The sequence below is a fragment of the Piliocolobus tephrosceles genome, unplaced genomic scaffold (assembly GCF_002776525.5).
Source record: "Piliocolobus tephrosceles isolate RC106 unplaced genomic scaffold, ASM277652v3 unscaffolded_168, whole genome shotgun sequence".
In the NCBI taxonomy this organism is placed as follows: Eukaryota; Metazoa; Chordata; class Mammalia; order Primates; family Cercopithecidae; genus Piliocolobus; species Piliocolobus tephrosceles.
The window spans coordinates 15,682-29,564 of record NW_022298531.1 but is presented as its reverse complement, the minus strand read 5'-3'; the positions used below and the strand labels follow the sequence as shown (position 1 = coordinate 29,564).

General features: G+C 59.6%; 1 protein-coding gene across 1 annotated transcript in view; it reads right to left on the bottom strand.

The window, feature by feature from the left end:
* Nucleotides 1-285: 285 nt before the first annotated feature.
* Nucleotides 286-13,883, bottom strand: part of LOC111530634 (chondroitin sulfate proteoglycan 4-like) — an 18,940-nt gene continuing 5,342 nt past the window's right edge. Inside the window, exons 2-3 of the mRNA XM_023197921.1 lie at nucleotides 1,848-2,011; nucleotides 286-599 (exon numbers count right to left, since the gene is read on the bottom strand). Coding sequence (XP_023053689.1) covers nucleotides 306-599; nucleotides 1,848-2,011 — 458 coding nt within the window. The 3' untranslated portion in view covers nucleotides 286-305. The remainder of the gene's footprint in view (nucleotides 600-1,847; nucleotides 2,012-13,883) is intronic.

Genomic DNA, 13,883 nt, shown 5'->3' with positions numbered 1-13,883 from the left:
CAGGATCACCATGAGGCTGCCATGTGGGAAGATGATGCGGGGTGGGTCATTGACAGGGTTGACCTGGATGGGCAGGAGGTAAGTTTGGCCCCTCCGCAGGCATGAGGGCATAGGCACCCGAGCCGTCACTGACACCTCCAGCACCAGCTGGTCGGAGGTGTCCTCAGAGCCATCGTGGATGAAGCGGGCCTTGCGGTTCACCACGTCCAGGAGGGTGAACATTTTTTGTGCCTGGGTGCCTGGGCTTGAGCTCACCGTCACGTGCCCCTCGGGTCACGCTGAACAGCACCTGGGATTTCAGCAGCTCAGAGGAGGCTGCAGTCATTGAGGGTGGCTGCATGGAGGCAACCCCTCAGGGCTCGGCTGGTTCCCCTCAGATAGGGCAGGCCAAGGCTCCCAGTGCCCCCAACAAAGAGCCCATAGGGGACCTCTATGGGGGCTCCTGGGACTGTACAGGAGGCGTTCAGAAACCCATCAACTGACAATGTGGCCCAGCCCTCTACGACAATCAGCACCATAGTATGGGCAATGGAGTCACTCAGCAGCGTCTCTGCTGGGGTCTGCAGCCTCAGCTCCTCCTGGCTCAGGACAAGTCTGACCTTAAGAGAGATGGGGAGTGGGAGATGGGGGACAGCACTTTGAATCCATCATTTCCCTTATAAAAGTATAGTGTGTTCCCCACACTTGGGGCCCCAGAGTGGAAAACCTAGGACAAGGGCCTCTGGTGCCACTCCTCTTGCCATCCTGCCATCTTTTACTCATCCTCCAAACACTCACCAAAGGGACTCTGGGCCAGGCCTGGATGGGCTCTGGGGACCGTGATGTGAATCAGATGTGGTCCTTGCCCATAAAGAACTGACATACAGCAAGATGCTCTCCTAGAAATCCAACCTGATTTTTAAATTCTCCTCCTCTTTCCTCGAGTGAGAGGTGCCAGAAATATTGTCTTGGAATCTAGATTTCACCCCTAGAAAAATAGGTAACTGGGAATGCAATGACAGCAGAAGACTGGCCAAGCCCTAGTCCTCTCCCCACTGGGGTGTGGAAGGAGATGGCTGACCCAAATTTTTTTTTCTTTTAAAAATAGAAATGGGGTCTCATTGTGTGGCTCAGGCCAGCCTTGAACTCCCAGGCTCAAGTGATCTTCCCACCTTGGCCTCCCAAAGTGGTGGGATTATAGGCATGAGCCGCTGTACCCAGCCTGGCACAAATTTGGAATAAGACCCTGGGTTCTTAACTCTTCATGGTTTGGGAGAAGACTCAAGAAAGAGCCACAAGACTCCTCACTAACAAAACTTGTGGTGTCTTGAAGGATGAAATGGAAAAATGAGGAAGCTGAGGCAGTACTGGTGCTGGTACTGTCGTGGACAGGCAGTGGTGCTGCAGAGAAATTGGTGCAGTGCCACAGGGATGCACAGGGGTCGTGGGGACCCAGGAGGGGGCCTCGCCCAGGAGGAGGGGATGTCCACACTGAGACTTCAAGGAGAGGCTGGAGTTAGGCATGTGCAGGGAATGGGTGAGGCACGCACCTGGCAGAAGGAGTGTGGTGACCAAAGGCCTGGCATCAAGCGACTGTAATATGGCCGGGAACTGAAAGCAGTTCAGTGCGGTCAGAGCACAAAGGGCCAGCGAGGGCTTGTGGTGGGAAACGTGGTTGGAGGGAGCCAGTGGGCAGAGCCAGTTCATGGAGGATTTACCATTTCTAGGCTGCTGCTGCCCATCCCACAGTGGAGAACTTGAGACCCTAATTTAAAACACAAGGTCACACAGCCAGCTGGGGTTCACTCAAAGCCAGAGAAGGAATCCCACCCTGAATCCCACCTGGATCCCAGGGGGACGTCACTGACCTGCAGGCGTCCAGAGTAGAGCTGCAGCAGGAGGTGGTCAGCTGGGCCTGCTGCCAGGAGAAGGAGGGCTTCAGGCTGGGACGTGGAGAACTGCAGCTGTAGGTCTATGTCGGTCAGAGCTGTGGCCACAGGCACCTCCAGGTGGTTCTCACCGAAGAAGGAAGCTGTGTGAGAGAGGGAGCTGTGGTCCAGGCTCAGATGCTTGCCTGGAGGAGGTGAGGTGCCACAAAGAGGTACCGGTGGGTTGAAGAAAGGGGTCCATGCTGGCGCACCCTCATGGTTCTGCTATATGGTGCTGTCTGTGAGTACTGCCTGGATCCCAGCATCTTCTTGGTCCTGGCACCAGAAGGCACAGCCTCACCTTGTGAACAGTTAGACCTTGACTTTGCAGGAGGTCAGACCCAGAAATTCCCAGCAACTCAAGTCTCCTCCTTGGAGGTTCCTGGAGCCGGAGGCCTTTGCCAGCTCTGACTCACCTCCCCTGGGCCCCAGAGGAGTCTTCCTCCCGGGTCTGGGTCCCCCACCCCGCCCAAAGGGAAACATCACTGGCCTGATCACCTGGCTTGGTGGTCACAGCCCCAAGGAATGGAGTTTCTGGAGAATCACCCCCAGTCCAGACTGATCCCTGCTCAGATTCCTTCTCCTAAGTGCCCTTGTGCTTGGGCTCCTGTGCAGTGCCCGCCGTGCCATGCCCCACCTCCATCAGTTGGCTGGGGCCACAGCTGGGATCTGGCAGTGGTGTCAGCATGGCCCACCTATCCCCGCTTCTCTCTCAGGCCATTCTTCCACCTGCCATTGAGGGTGGGGGCGGGAGCTTATTAGCCTGAGTCTGCCAAGGAGCAAAGGCTCTGAGGCCAGATGGAGACCATGTGCAGTGTCAAACCAAAGTGGGCCCACACTTCCTCCATTACCCTGCTATTGCTTCCTGCTGGAGAGCTATTCACAGTCCCCGATGAGTAGTCAGATCCGGCCCCATTGTTTCCACCATGGCCAAGGAACCAGGGATGAGAACAGCTGAGCTCCCAATTTCCCCAGGCCACCACGCAGGCTGAGGCTGAAGACAGGGCCTGGGAACGGCTGAGGGTCTGCTGGGCAGGCCAAAGAGGACCTCCCCAGGCAGAAGGCCATGCCTGGACTTGCCTGGGGTTAGTGGTTCCTATGCAGGGCCCATTCTGTGCCACGCTGGGACTCCTCATCTTTTGAATTGCTGCTTTCTCCAGGCAGTTTCCCCAGATTAGCCTCCCTGACTTCCAACCCGCTGCCACAATTTCTGGTCTATGCCTTTTGTGGTGATAAGAGCCAAATATAACTTTGACTTTGCCTGCAGATGTCCAGGGCTGGGGGGCAGACAAACACGGGTTAAAAACAGTGATTCATCCCTGTTGGGTTTCCCTCAAACCCCGAGAGCAAGCACAGGCTGACGGCCTTGATAGAGATGATCCGGCACCGGCCCCACATGTGCTGGTCCCTGGCCAGCCTGAGCCAGCTGCCATCCGCCTGAGAAAGCAGCTTCAGCCATTGGAAGAGTTGGAGACTTGTACGCCCTAAGGGCAGCCTGTAAGAACCCCTTGGGCTGAATTAAATCTCCTCTAGTTATCTCCTCCTGCCAGTACTGCTGGCAACACCAGCACCTTGTCTCAGAAGCTAAGGGAATCAAGCGAGCCCTGCAGACCATCTGCGTAGGGATGGCCCAGCAGGCTCAGCAGAGCTTGGTGCCAGCAAAGGACAGACCAGGGAACTGCAGGTGGCGGTCACCTACCGGGGTGCCTTATTTACAAAGACATTGATTCCTAAGAGCAAAACACAGCACACTAAAGTGAGGGAGGCCATAGCACAAGGGGTGGGGGCAAACGGCCCTGCAGGATGGAGCTACCACTGTCACCAGCTGGAGCAGCTCACAGCAGCTGTCAGGAGCCGACTGTTGAATTTTCAGGAATTTTGAGAGCCAGGTGATACTGCCCATAGTGAGAATATTTATACCAGGAAAAGAGGCAAATACGCAAATCAGGGTTCCCCCCGCAAGAAAGCCCAAAACATTTACCTACCCAGCACCAAGGGGGCACATGTCCCTGCCACTACCCACCCTTGCACTAAAGGCATATGTAGACCACCCAAGGCTTGGTTAATGTCAGGGCTCTGGGCCAGACAGGAACTGAATTAGATGGTTGGCCCTAACCACTGAACCACCTGCCTGCAGCCCCCTCCCAGCAGAAGACAGTAGAGCCTGTTTGGCTAGAGTGGGAGGGTGGCAGGAAGCAGAGGTACTTTCCAGAGTGCTGGGGTTTGAATGGGTCCATTGAGGGGCTGGGCCCTGCTGCTTCCTGTGGGGCTGAGTGGGAGGGGCTCACACAGGCTGTCTTGTGCTGCTGGAGCGCATAGCCAGGCAGCCCCCCATCCCAACAGAGGCCTCTGAGGCCTTGCTGGCCAGGGCTTTGGAAACTCTGACAGTGCCACTCCCTCCACCTCCTGCTTTCCTTTTTCTGCCCCTCTTACACTCTCTGAGGGGCTTCAGTTGCAAGAACCCAGAATCCCTGTCTTGGAGGTGGTTGGGGGGGCAGTTGAACAGGGGCTTCGAATGGAGAAGGTGTGCGGGATAAAGATGTAATAAGCTAGGAGTCAATCCAGAGGACTTCCTGGAGGAGGTGACGGTGGTGTACAGTCACAGAGAGGGAGGAATAGGTAGTCTCTGAGGACAGCAGCAAGGCCAAGTTTGAGACTGACAGGGGTACACAGGTCCCCCTTGGGTGGGGTGAGGAGGGTTTCTGCTCTCTCACTCCCTAGAGCCTCTGATTAACTTGAAGCAAGAGAAGTAGAGGGGAAAGTAGAATGGGTCAAGCCAGGCTCAGCTGTCTGACTGGGGCGGGGGGATGGAGGAGGTTATGGGGAGACATCGGCACAGGCTGGATCGGATCTGCCCTTGACTCTCCTGGGTCAAGAGGACCCATGATTCATCAAAACACCAGTCCAGACCTGCAGCAGCTCCGTGGGCTGCCCTCTGAGCCAGGAGAAGGGGCCCACTTCAGGCCTCAGTGTCACCATTCTGTAAAATGGGCACATCCCTCCCCACCTCTTCCCCCTCCTGACTGTGGGGATTAGTCCTGGGGGTTCCTCCCTGGTCTAGGAGTTTGCTGTCCATATGGATGTGGAGAAGGTTAATGGCGTGGGGTGCCTGGAGGTGCCAAGCCTTGGGCATGAGAGGAGCAGGATGCCCCACAGGTCTGGGGGCCCATGGGAGGGGCAGGAAAAGTGCTGCGTGTATGGGCTTCTCTCTGGAAGGTGCATCGGTGAGCGTCCGGGGCTGTATATTAATAGATGTGTATTTGTGTGTGCTCAAGCGTGTGGGTGGCTGCTGGGGGTGTGCTTGGGGTTTGCGTAAGGCTGTGTGTTTGTGTGTGTGTGCATGTGTGTGGGCCGGGAGCTGCCAGGACAGAGCAATGATTGTGCCCGGGCCTGTCCTGCCCTTCGGTGCCCGCCTGCCATTACTTGGCTGGGCCTGGCTCCATGAAAGGGGCTGTGTGTTCTTGGAGGGTTCCTGCCCCTCCTGCTCGGCGCCCATAGAGAGGTTTGCTAAAGGTGGGTATGTCCTCAGGCTTCCCACCCTTCCTCCCCATGAACAGGGCGCTGCTCTCTGGGCCTGGGGGTGGGGTGGCTCCATCCTTCCTGAGACCTAGGCCTGGGGGCACAGAAAAAGCCTGTGTCCTTCCCTCCCAAGTCCCTTCTCAGGGGCCAGAGGAAACCTCGGTCAAGGTCCCCAGCAAGCCTCCTCTGGCAGGGCAAGGGCTGCGCTGGCATCTCCAGGCTCCCTGGAGGCACTGCTAGGAGGAGTGTGGATGGGCCCCTGAGGCTTCCATCCTGACGCCCAGCCCTCTGTCTGACACCGGGCTCTGGGGAGAAGGGGCCACTGTGACGGCAGCATCTCTGCCCATCAGGCCCGCCTCCCCCTGCCAGGGCCCCACCTTCCCCAGCCAGCCCAGGGCCAGGTCTCAGGCACAGATGCCTCTTCCAGGCTGAGGGTTGCTGTGGGCTCTGTTCCTTCTGAGTCCTCAGAAGGCTGCCTCTGTCCCTGTATCTGTTCCATCTCTCCTTCGACTCCGGCCATCCCTGCCGCCAGGCTCTGCCTCTGCTAACCCGGTCTCCCCCTAGCTCTTTGGCTCCCTCTTCCCTCTGCCCCATCCTGGCTGTCCCTGGGCACATCACCCTTTGCCCTAGGACAGTCTGGAGGGCCTGGCCCGGGGCCTCCTGCCTCCCCAGCCCGGGGCCCCACCCTTCATGGGTGCTGAGTCCCACAGCGTCAGCGTTCTCTGTAGCTCAAGCCTGCCGCAGGGCACTCAGCTTCCACCTTCCAGACAGACACACTGAGGCTCCAGAGAAGCGATTTGACAAAGAGAAGCAGAAAGAGATCCAGCAGGCCCAGCATCACCCGTGTGAGCCCCACCCACCCAGGCACCCCCACTACACCCCACTCTCTGGCAGCGGATCCCTGTGTGCCCCACTCCTACCACATTCCCGGTTGCCTGGGGGCAGCCCTACAGCCAGGCTGCGTCATGGGAGCAGTAGCATTCCTGGGTGTCTGCTGCTGCCTGACTTTATAAGGGAGAAAGTCTGGAAGCCTGAAGCTGCTGGGCAGGATGGCTGGTGGGGAGTGCCTGGGCCCGTAGTTGAGGGTGAGGGCAGGAGACCTGGACATCTGTATGTGGGGGAGGGGCACCCAGTGCCACAGAAACAGAGCAGGAGGTGAGAGGTGGAATGCATAAGGGAGACCCATTCATTCATTCACTCAATCACAAATACAGCAATGCAGTGATGGGAATGGAAGAAGACAGCTAACATGGGAGAAAGTTATTAAAACTGAGAAGGAGAAATCAAGATGCCCTCCTCCATAAAGACTGAATTCACATACAGACCAAGGCCCGAGGAAGGGGATGGAGGAGGAAAACTCGAGGGAGACAGAGAAGGCGGGATGTTGGCAGCAAGCCTGTTGCTGTGCACAGGAGTGAGGAGGGGACGCCCAGCCAGCCTGCTGGGGAGGGAGGGCCCTGCTCCAAGATGAAGCTGGACTTCTCCACCATAGCCCCTCGGAGTTTCGCACCACGGGTGGAGATCCTGGCTCCGGGTCTAGGCAGGCGGGGTGAGGGAGTCTGAGGGGGCTGTGGGCTGGGATACTCTGGGAGGGCCAAGGCCGGGATGAAGGGCTCTCTGTCTCCCCTCGTGGGTGTGTGTGTGGTGGAGTGGGGGTGGGGTCGTGGCCCACCTTGGGGCTGAATGCCGGCTGTGTGAGATCATGGACAGGCCAGGTGCGCTTCCCCAGCAGCAGACCCTCCCTGAGGTCACCTGGCCCTCTAGACCTCAGGTCAGTTCCCCTCCCCTTGCACCTCCAAGGGACTCCCCGATTTTTCTTCTGCCAGCAATCTACTTCCAAGCCGGCAGGCGGGACGTGGGCGAGTGTGTGTGCAGGAGTGTGGGTCAGTGTCACGTGTACACACGTGTGTGGCGGCAAGGCAAGCAAGGAGCGGGGGTGCTGAGTCCACGGTCTGGCCCCACTGTGGGCCTGGATGCTGAGCCGTAACTGGAGGCTCCTCCCCAGCACATTGGTCTCCCTGGGCTCCTCAGGCGAGGGAGAAGCTGTCTGGTGTGCCTACGCAGGTGCCGGCCCCTCTCAACCTCCTCCCGGCAGGCCCCCAGGGCTCAGCCACCCACACTGAACTGTCGCCTTCCCCCAACCTGTTCCTCTGAGGGTAACAAGGGGGTAGGTTACAGGGGAGACTTAAGGTCAGACTAAGGGGACCACATAACCTGCCCAGTGATGACATTGGGGTCACCAGGGCTCAGGCTAGATGGCTCATCACTGGCCGGGGTGGGCTGCCTGGGAGACACTCACACACCTGCAGACCCCACAGGGCTCACTGTCCATTAGCCACTCTTCCTGGCTGCTTGCAGACTGGGATTCCACCACCCAGGGCCATTCTCGTGGCCCACGGACTGCCTGATCCTCTCCTGTCCCATGAGCTACTGAAATGTGGACGACAGTAGGTTAGTTCCAAATCCCATGGAGCTTACAACAGCAGCTGTCCTCTCAGGAGACACTGCTTTATCCCAGTGGGGCGCTGTAGTGCTAGGCACCTGCTCAGGTGACTGCCTCCATGTCTAAATGCTGCAGAGACCTCTGTTGGGGTCAGGGCAGCACCAAGAACTCTTGAACCAAGAGACACACACTCAGGTCAGCTGACCTTCTGTTTAGTTGCCTTTCCGGTCCCCTGCAAGGCCAAGGAGGCCAGGGAGGAAAACAGTTTCCTCAGCGATTGGCTGGGCCCTGACCCTGGTCACTGGCCTCAGCTGCCGTCCTCTAACCAAGCGCTTTGAGTCACCCACCTGGAGGGGCATGTACTGGGGAACATTTCCAGTTGAGGGAAGCCGTCTGGAAGAAGAGTGGAAGCAGGGGCAGGTGGGGTGGGAGAAGCTGGGCTTGGTCCACAGAGGCTGATAGGGGCCGCACCCTGGGCTCCCAGCCACATGTCCCAACCCTGGGGCCTAGTGGAGCACAGAGGAAGCAGGAGGGGAAATGAGAGGATTTGAGGGAAGCAGCAGCCCAGAGTCCACCCAGGCTGGAGGGCTGGGCCGGGGGAGGAGGAAGTGGGGCCTCAATGGTGTCTTTGTGGAGGCCCTGCTGCTCCCCAGGCCTCAGGCGCGGAGGGTGGGGTGGCTGCGGTGGGGAGTGGTTCTAAGAGGCTTTTCCCTACCTTATAATTTTCCCCCTTGTACAGGGAGACGGGTGGGTTTCCAGGCCCCTTCCGTAACCTCCTTTCTCCCCACTTGCCTGGCCCTAGCGGATCTGGGACCCTCACCTCAGTGGACCCAGGCTGGGGTAAGGTTTCTGGCAGGGAAGAGAAGAGTGAAGGACCCTCACTTGGCACTGGGCCTGCCCAGCCCCTTGAGGCCCAGCAGGGCTCCTGGGAGGCATCTCCCATTTTACAGGTGAGGAAACTGAGGCTCAGAGAGGGCAGTCCTCTGTGCTAGCCTGTGGAGCAGCGGCAGGGCTGGCACTTAAGCTCCTGTGGGTGTGGCTCCAGAGCGGGGGGCTGTGGGTGTCGGCAGGGCACATGCACCGTGTGTGTACCCAGAGAGGCGTGGTGGGTTTACTTGCTGCCTGTGAATCGGAAGTGGAGCATCTGCCAAGGGCCCCAGTGGGAGGAGGGTGTGAGAGCTGGACCCCAGCCTGGGGAAGACACACTCTTTCCCTTCTTGTCCCCTGGGGCTCTTCTGTCAGGGCCGGGTGGAGGGGGCAGCGAGGAGGGGAGGGAAGCATCTGCTCTCCTTGGAAGGTTTGGCAGCCCCGCCTCTCTGGCTCTGGGGCTGGCTGAATGGGGGGGGCCCTTCTGCAGGGGCTGGTGGGGGATGACTCAGTCTAGAAGTCAGTGATAAGTGCCAGCCCTGCCCACTGGGGACTTGGAGGTCCGGGAGGAGGGTGGAGAGGCAGGGGGTCTGGGTGGGAGCTGCCCCCAGGAGGCTGAGGGCCAGGCTCTCTCCTGGGCCGCATCCAGGACCAGGCAGCCCATGGCTCATCTCTGAGTCTCCCCTCGGCTCTGGCAGCAGAAACTGCCAAAGACAGGGCTGTTGGGGCGGCGTCTCGGGGCTTCCCCAGCCTGGCGGGCTGGGTCTGGAGATAGTGAATGTGAGTTGGGGTGGGGGAAGAACAGAGGAAATGGTGACTGTGGGTCTGGATGGCTGCCTGGACCTGAAATCTGGTGGCACAACTTGTGCACAGTAGCTTGTGTGCCTCCTCCTCAGTTCCCCTGTCTGAATACAGGGCAGATGCCTAGGTCAGGACTCACACCCCCAGCCCACACACAGGGCTCAGAGCCATGTGCTTCCATGCTTTCCCTGGCCTCAGTGTCCCCATGTGTAAAAGGGGACCTGGATAGGGGGACCGACACACATCTGGCCTCTGACCAGCCCAGCAGACTGGCAAGAGGTGTGGCCACTACTGTGGGTACAGTAGAGCCACCTCTGGCCTAAATGGCCACAGGTCCGGCCAGACTGGAAGCTCTTGAGGACAGGACCAGGGCCCACATCCCCTGCCCAGGGCGTGTGTGCAGCCAGGAGGCCCACGGACCTGTGATGAGGGAGGTGACATCAGTATCTAAGGGAACGAAAGGATCCAATGAGGTGGCATTTGGCCTGCGTGAGGGGTTTTCTATCAGGCAGAGCTGTCCCACCACAGCAGGCCCGGGCACTGGTCGTGCTGCATCGGGAGGGCGTTGCTGGGAGGGCGCACCAGGAAACCTCAGTGTCCTTGCTAGTGGACCTCTGGGCTAACCAGGCCCATCAGAGATCCCGAGACTGAGACCTCTCTTCCCGGGCAGGCCTGGCTCCTCCTGGAATAGGTTCCCGCCTAGCACCCCCACATGCCAACTGCCTGGAAGCCTGCAGCCTGTGGGCCCCCCGGAGCTGTGCCCACCGCCACCACACTCCTCCAGCCCTCCTTTTCTCTCCCGGCCTCAGGCCCAGCTCTTTGCTGATGCACCATGTCTCTCTCACCGGCACCAACTCTCCAGGGCTTCCGGCCCACTGCCAGTGTCCCTCAGATGTCCACGCCAGGAACACCCATAGGAACCGCCAAGCCCAAACCCACCCAAAGCAAGGAGGACTCAGTGTCCTCTCCCCTACAGCCTGCTCCCCAGCCCTGTGAAGGCCCAACTGTCCACCAGTTGCTGAGTAGACATCTGAGGGGCGCACTGGACTCTCCTCCTCCTCCCTCCCCACAGCCACTGCTGACTAACACTCAGGTTCCATCCTTCCTGCTCCCAAATTCTCCTTCCAATTCATCTCTCTCTCTTGCTCTCTTGCCCCCTGGTCCATCCATAAGTCAACTGGCCACGGTCCTTGGTCTGGCTTAATGAATCTCCTGCCTCCCTTTGCTAATAGCAGCCCCAGTTAACCCAAACTGAAAGCCGCTCCCTCAGCCTCCCTTGCCTGAAAGCCTTTGGTGGCTCCCACTGCTCCAGGGTCAGGCCCCCACCCCCGAGTGGTACTGAAGGCCAGGGTGCCCTAGACTCTGCCTGCCAGAGTCTCCTGCTCTCTTCCATGGACACGCCACACCTCTGCCTCATTAGACCCTGCACTGCCTCCATGCACACCTAGCAGGGCCCGCCTGCTGCCTTCGCTCAGGGTGGGCGTGCTGCCGGGCCAGCTCTTCTCTCCTGTCCGCCTGTGAACTGTCCTCATGCTCTTTCAGGAAAAAAGTCCAAAGCACCTTCTTTGTCCTTGGGGTGCAAAGACACTCGCTGTGGCCCAGGGGCCTGTGCTGTTGTCACCTCTCTCCATTTACACTGTGAGCCTTGGGGACAAGACTGACCTTGCTTGGGGACAGGAGGTGGGAGGAAAGGAGGGAGGGGCTGCCTCTGGGAGCTCGCCCCAGCCCTCCCCACCTTGTCTTACCTCCAGGCTCCTTTCCAGGCCTCCTCTGCCCTCCAGGGCCCCAGGGCTGAGACAGAGGACTAGACACAATGGCCTGGATGGGCTGGAGGGACTGTCACAGCCAGAGACTGCTTTTCTGGGCCTGTGGTGACAGTCTAGTGCTTGTTTTTAAAGAAAATAGAATCCGAGCCCCTATTTATAGCCGGAGGCCACAGCCACAGACAGGAGACGGATGGGGTTTGAGGCTTTTGGGCCCCTGCTCTGGCTTGGCTGGGAGATGGGGCCATTCCCAGGCCCCCCTGCCCGCCTTTCTCAACTCCCAAGGAAGTGCCTGTGGGATCCTGACACTCCCTGGGACAGGATGTAGCCTGCACTTTCGGGCAGGGGAGGACCTGGTGAGGGGGCGGAACATTTCTCAGGATTGGTCCCTGGGGCCCGGAGTCCCTTGTGGGAATGGGAGGAGGTGAGGGTCTGTTATGTCTACTGAGAAGGCAGAGAGGGCCCTGGGGAGGGGTGGGGTGCTGGCAGCAGGGAGCACTCTGACTGCCTCTGAACCGGGTAAAGGAGAAGGGAAGAACAGAGCAGGACTGGAGAGATGGGCAGACAGAGAGACGGTGGGAAAGACAAATGGAAAGAGATGGAGGAACCAGAGCCAGGGGTGGGAAGGGACAGAGATGGAGAGAGCGGGATGCGGGGCGGACAGAGAGACAGGGGAAAGCTCTGCAGCCCGGTTGGCCCTTAGCAGGGCAGACAGAAGCTGTGAGTGGAGACTGAAGTGTGGCTTCCGTCCCACGGGAGGTCTTCACGGTGCTCCAGGCAGCGTGGTCAGAGTCTGGGTAGAGCCGGTGAGGAGGGAGGAAGCAGGCGTCTCTGTGGCCTTCACCCCAGAAGGCCAGGCCTCGCCCACCCCCAGCCCCCAGGGCCCAGGGCCTGGAGACCCTCTGTTCCTGGCAGTCCTGCAGGGGAGGCCCAGGCCTGTTGGAGGCAACACGATGCGCTGGGGCAGAGCCCAGATTGACCTTGTCACCAAGATCCCCAAGGGCGGTCTTGGGCACGGCCAGGACCTCAGGCCAGGATCTCGCGGGACAGGTCTGGTCTCTGGCTTGCTATGGGATGAGTTCCCTAGGCCTGGAGGGCTCACAAGCTAAGGCTATGGCCTGCACTCACTCCTGCTGCCAGCCTCTACTCAGACCCCTCCCTTGGCTGCGCTGGTAGGGGGCTGCGGGGTAACTGTAGCCTGGGGCATGTGTCATGGAGCCACAAGCAGTGACTCAGACAGTTAAAAAAGGAGCAGCTCTGAGTGGTGACTCAACTGGCTCTGGAGGGGCTGGGTGGGTCTGGCTGGTACAAGATGGGGTGGTCTGGGTTTATTTTTGGCAGGGCGGGGCTGGGGCCAGGGGGTGGAAGATGGGAACCGGGGGTGGAGAGGAGCCGCTGCTGTCATCCCGGGGGGAGCCCCGGGGCTCCATGCCAACTTAGGAAAGCGGCTTTTCAATGCCAGGGAGCCCTGGCAGGCTGGCTGCTTCTCAGCCCCACTCCAGGCCTAGCCTGCCTTGCTGCTTGGCCCAGGACAAGCAGCTGGCTCTCTCTAGATAGAGGCAGAGCTCCCTGTCCTGTTCCCAAGAGGCTTAAGTGCAGAATTTAGAGCTGACCAAGGAGACTGAAGATTCCACTCAGAGGCCCAGATAGGGCCAGGGGTCTCCCCAAGGCCACACAGCAGGGCCAGGAAGCCCAAGGGCTATGGCACCATCAGCCAGCTGGCTGAGGTCTCTACGATATCTTCCCTGTCCCAGGGCTGTCCACAGTTGGCGGGGCAGCCCCTGTCTGAGTACCCACCCCTGGAGGGGCTCAGCCAGGCTCCAGATGAGTGGCCAGAAGCACATGGGCCCCAGATGCTCAGAAATGGAACCTCAGCTGGAGGCAGCCACCTGGATTCCGTTAGCACATGTGGGTGGGGGGCCTGGCCAGGCCTGCCCAGGGGTCTGTGAAGAAGAGTCACCACTATGGGGGTGAAGGCAGTCGGGGCCTGCACAATGGGATCTCGGCCTGGGGGCTCAGGCGTGGGCCAGCTCCTGTCCGGGATCCCTCCAGTGTTCCTGCCCTGAGCTGCGCACCCCGCTCTGCAGTCACCTCAGTCACCTCCCCACACCTCCCCCTACGCTGAGCTCACACATACACCCATACCCCTGAGGGGTCCTAGCAGCCCAGAGCGGAGAGGGCTGTCTCCTCCCTTCAGTCTGGATTTCTGCTCCTTGTGATGCAGCCACCACTGCTTATATCATGAGTGCTGGTAAGAGCACCATGGTGACTCTGGCAGGTGAGCTGTCTCGCGTCCCTGAGCCCTGGCCTCCAGCCCCCACCTCCAGGGAGGGACTTGTGAGGGGCTGGTAGAGAACAGAGAAAAGACAGGCTTCTAGAGTCCCCCATCCCATAAAAGGTCCTGGTGCCTGCTCATTCTCTTCTCCCCACCCACCTGCTCTGGGGACCGGGGGTTCCTGCTATGCCCCAGCCCAGTGAGCTCCATCCTAGGGGCTGCTAGGCTTGGGAGAAACAGGCCCTGGGGAGGGCCAGGGAGGGGCTGTCCCCAGTTCTTCTAGCACTGGGAGAGGGGTGTGGGCCTCA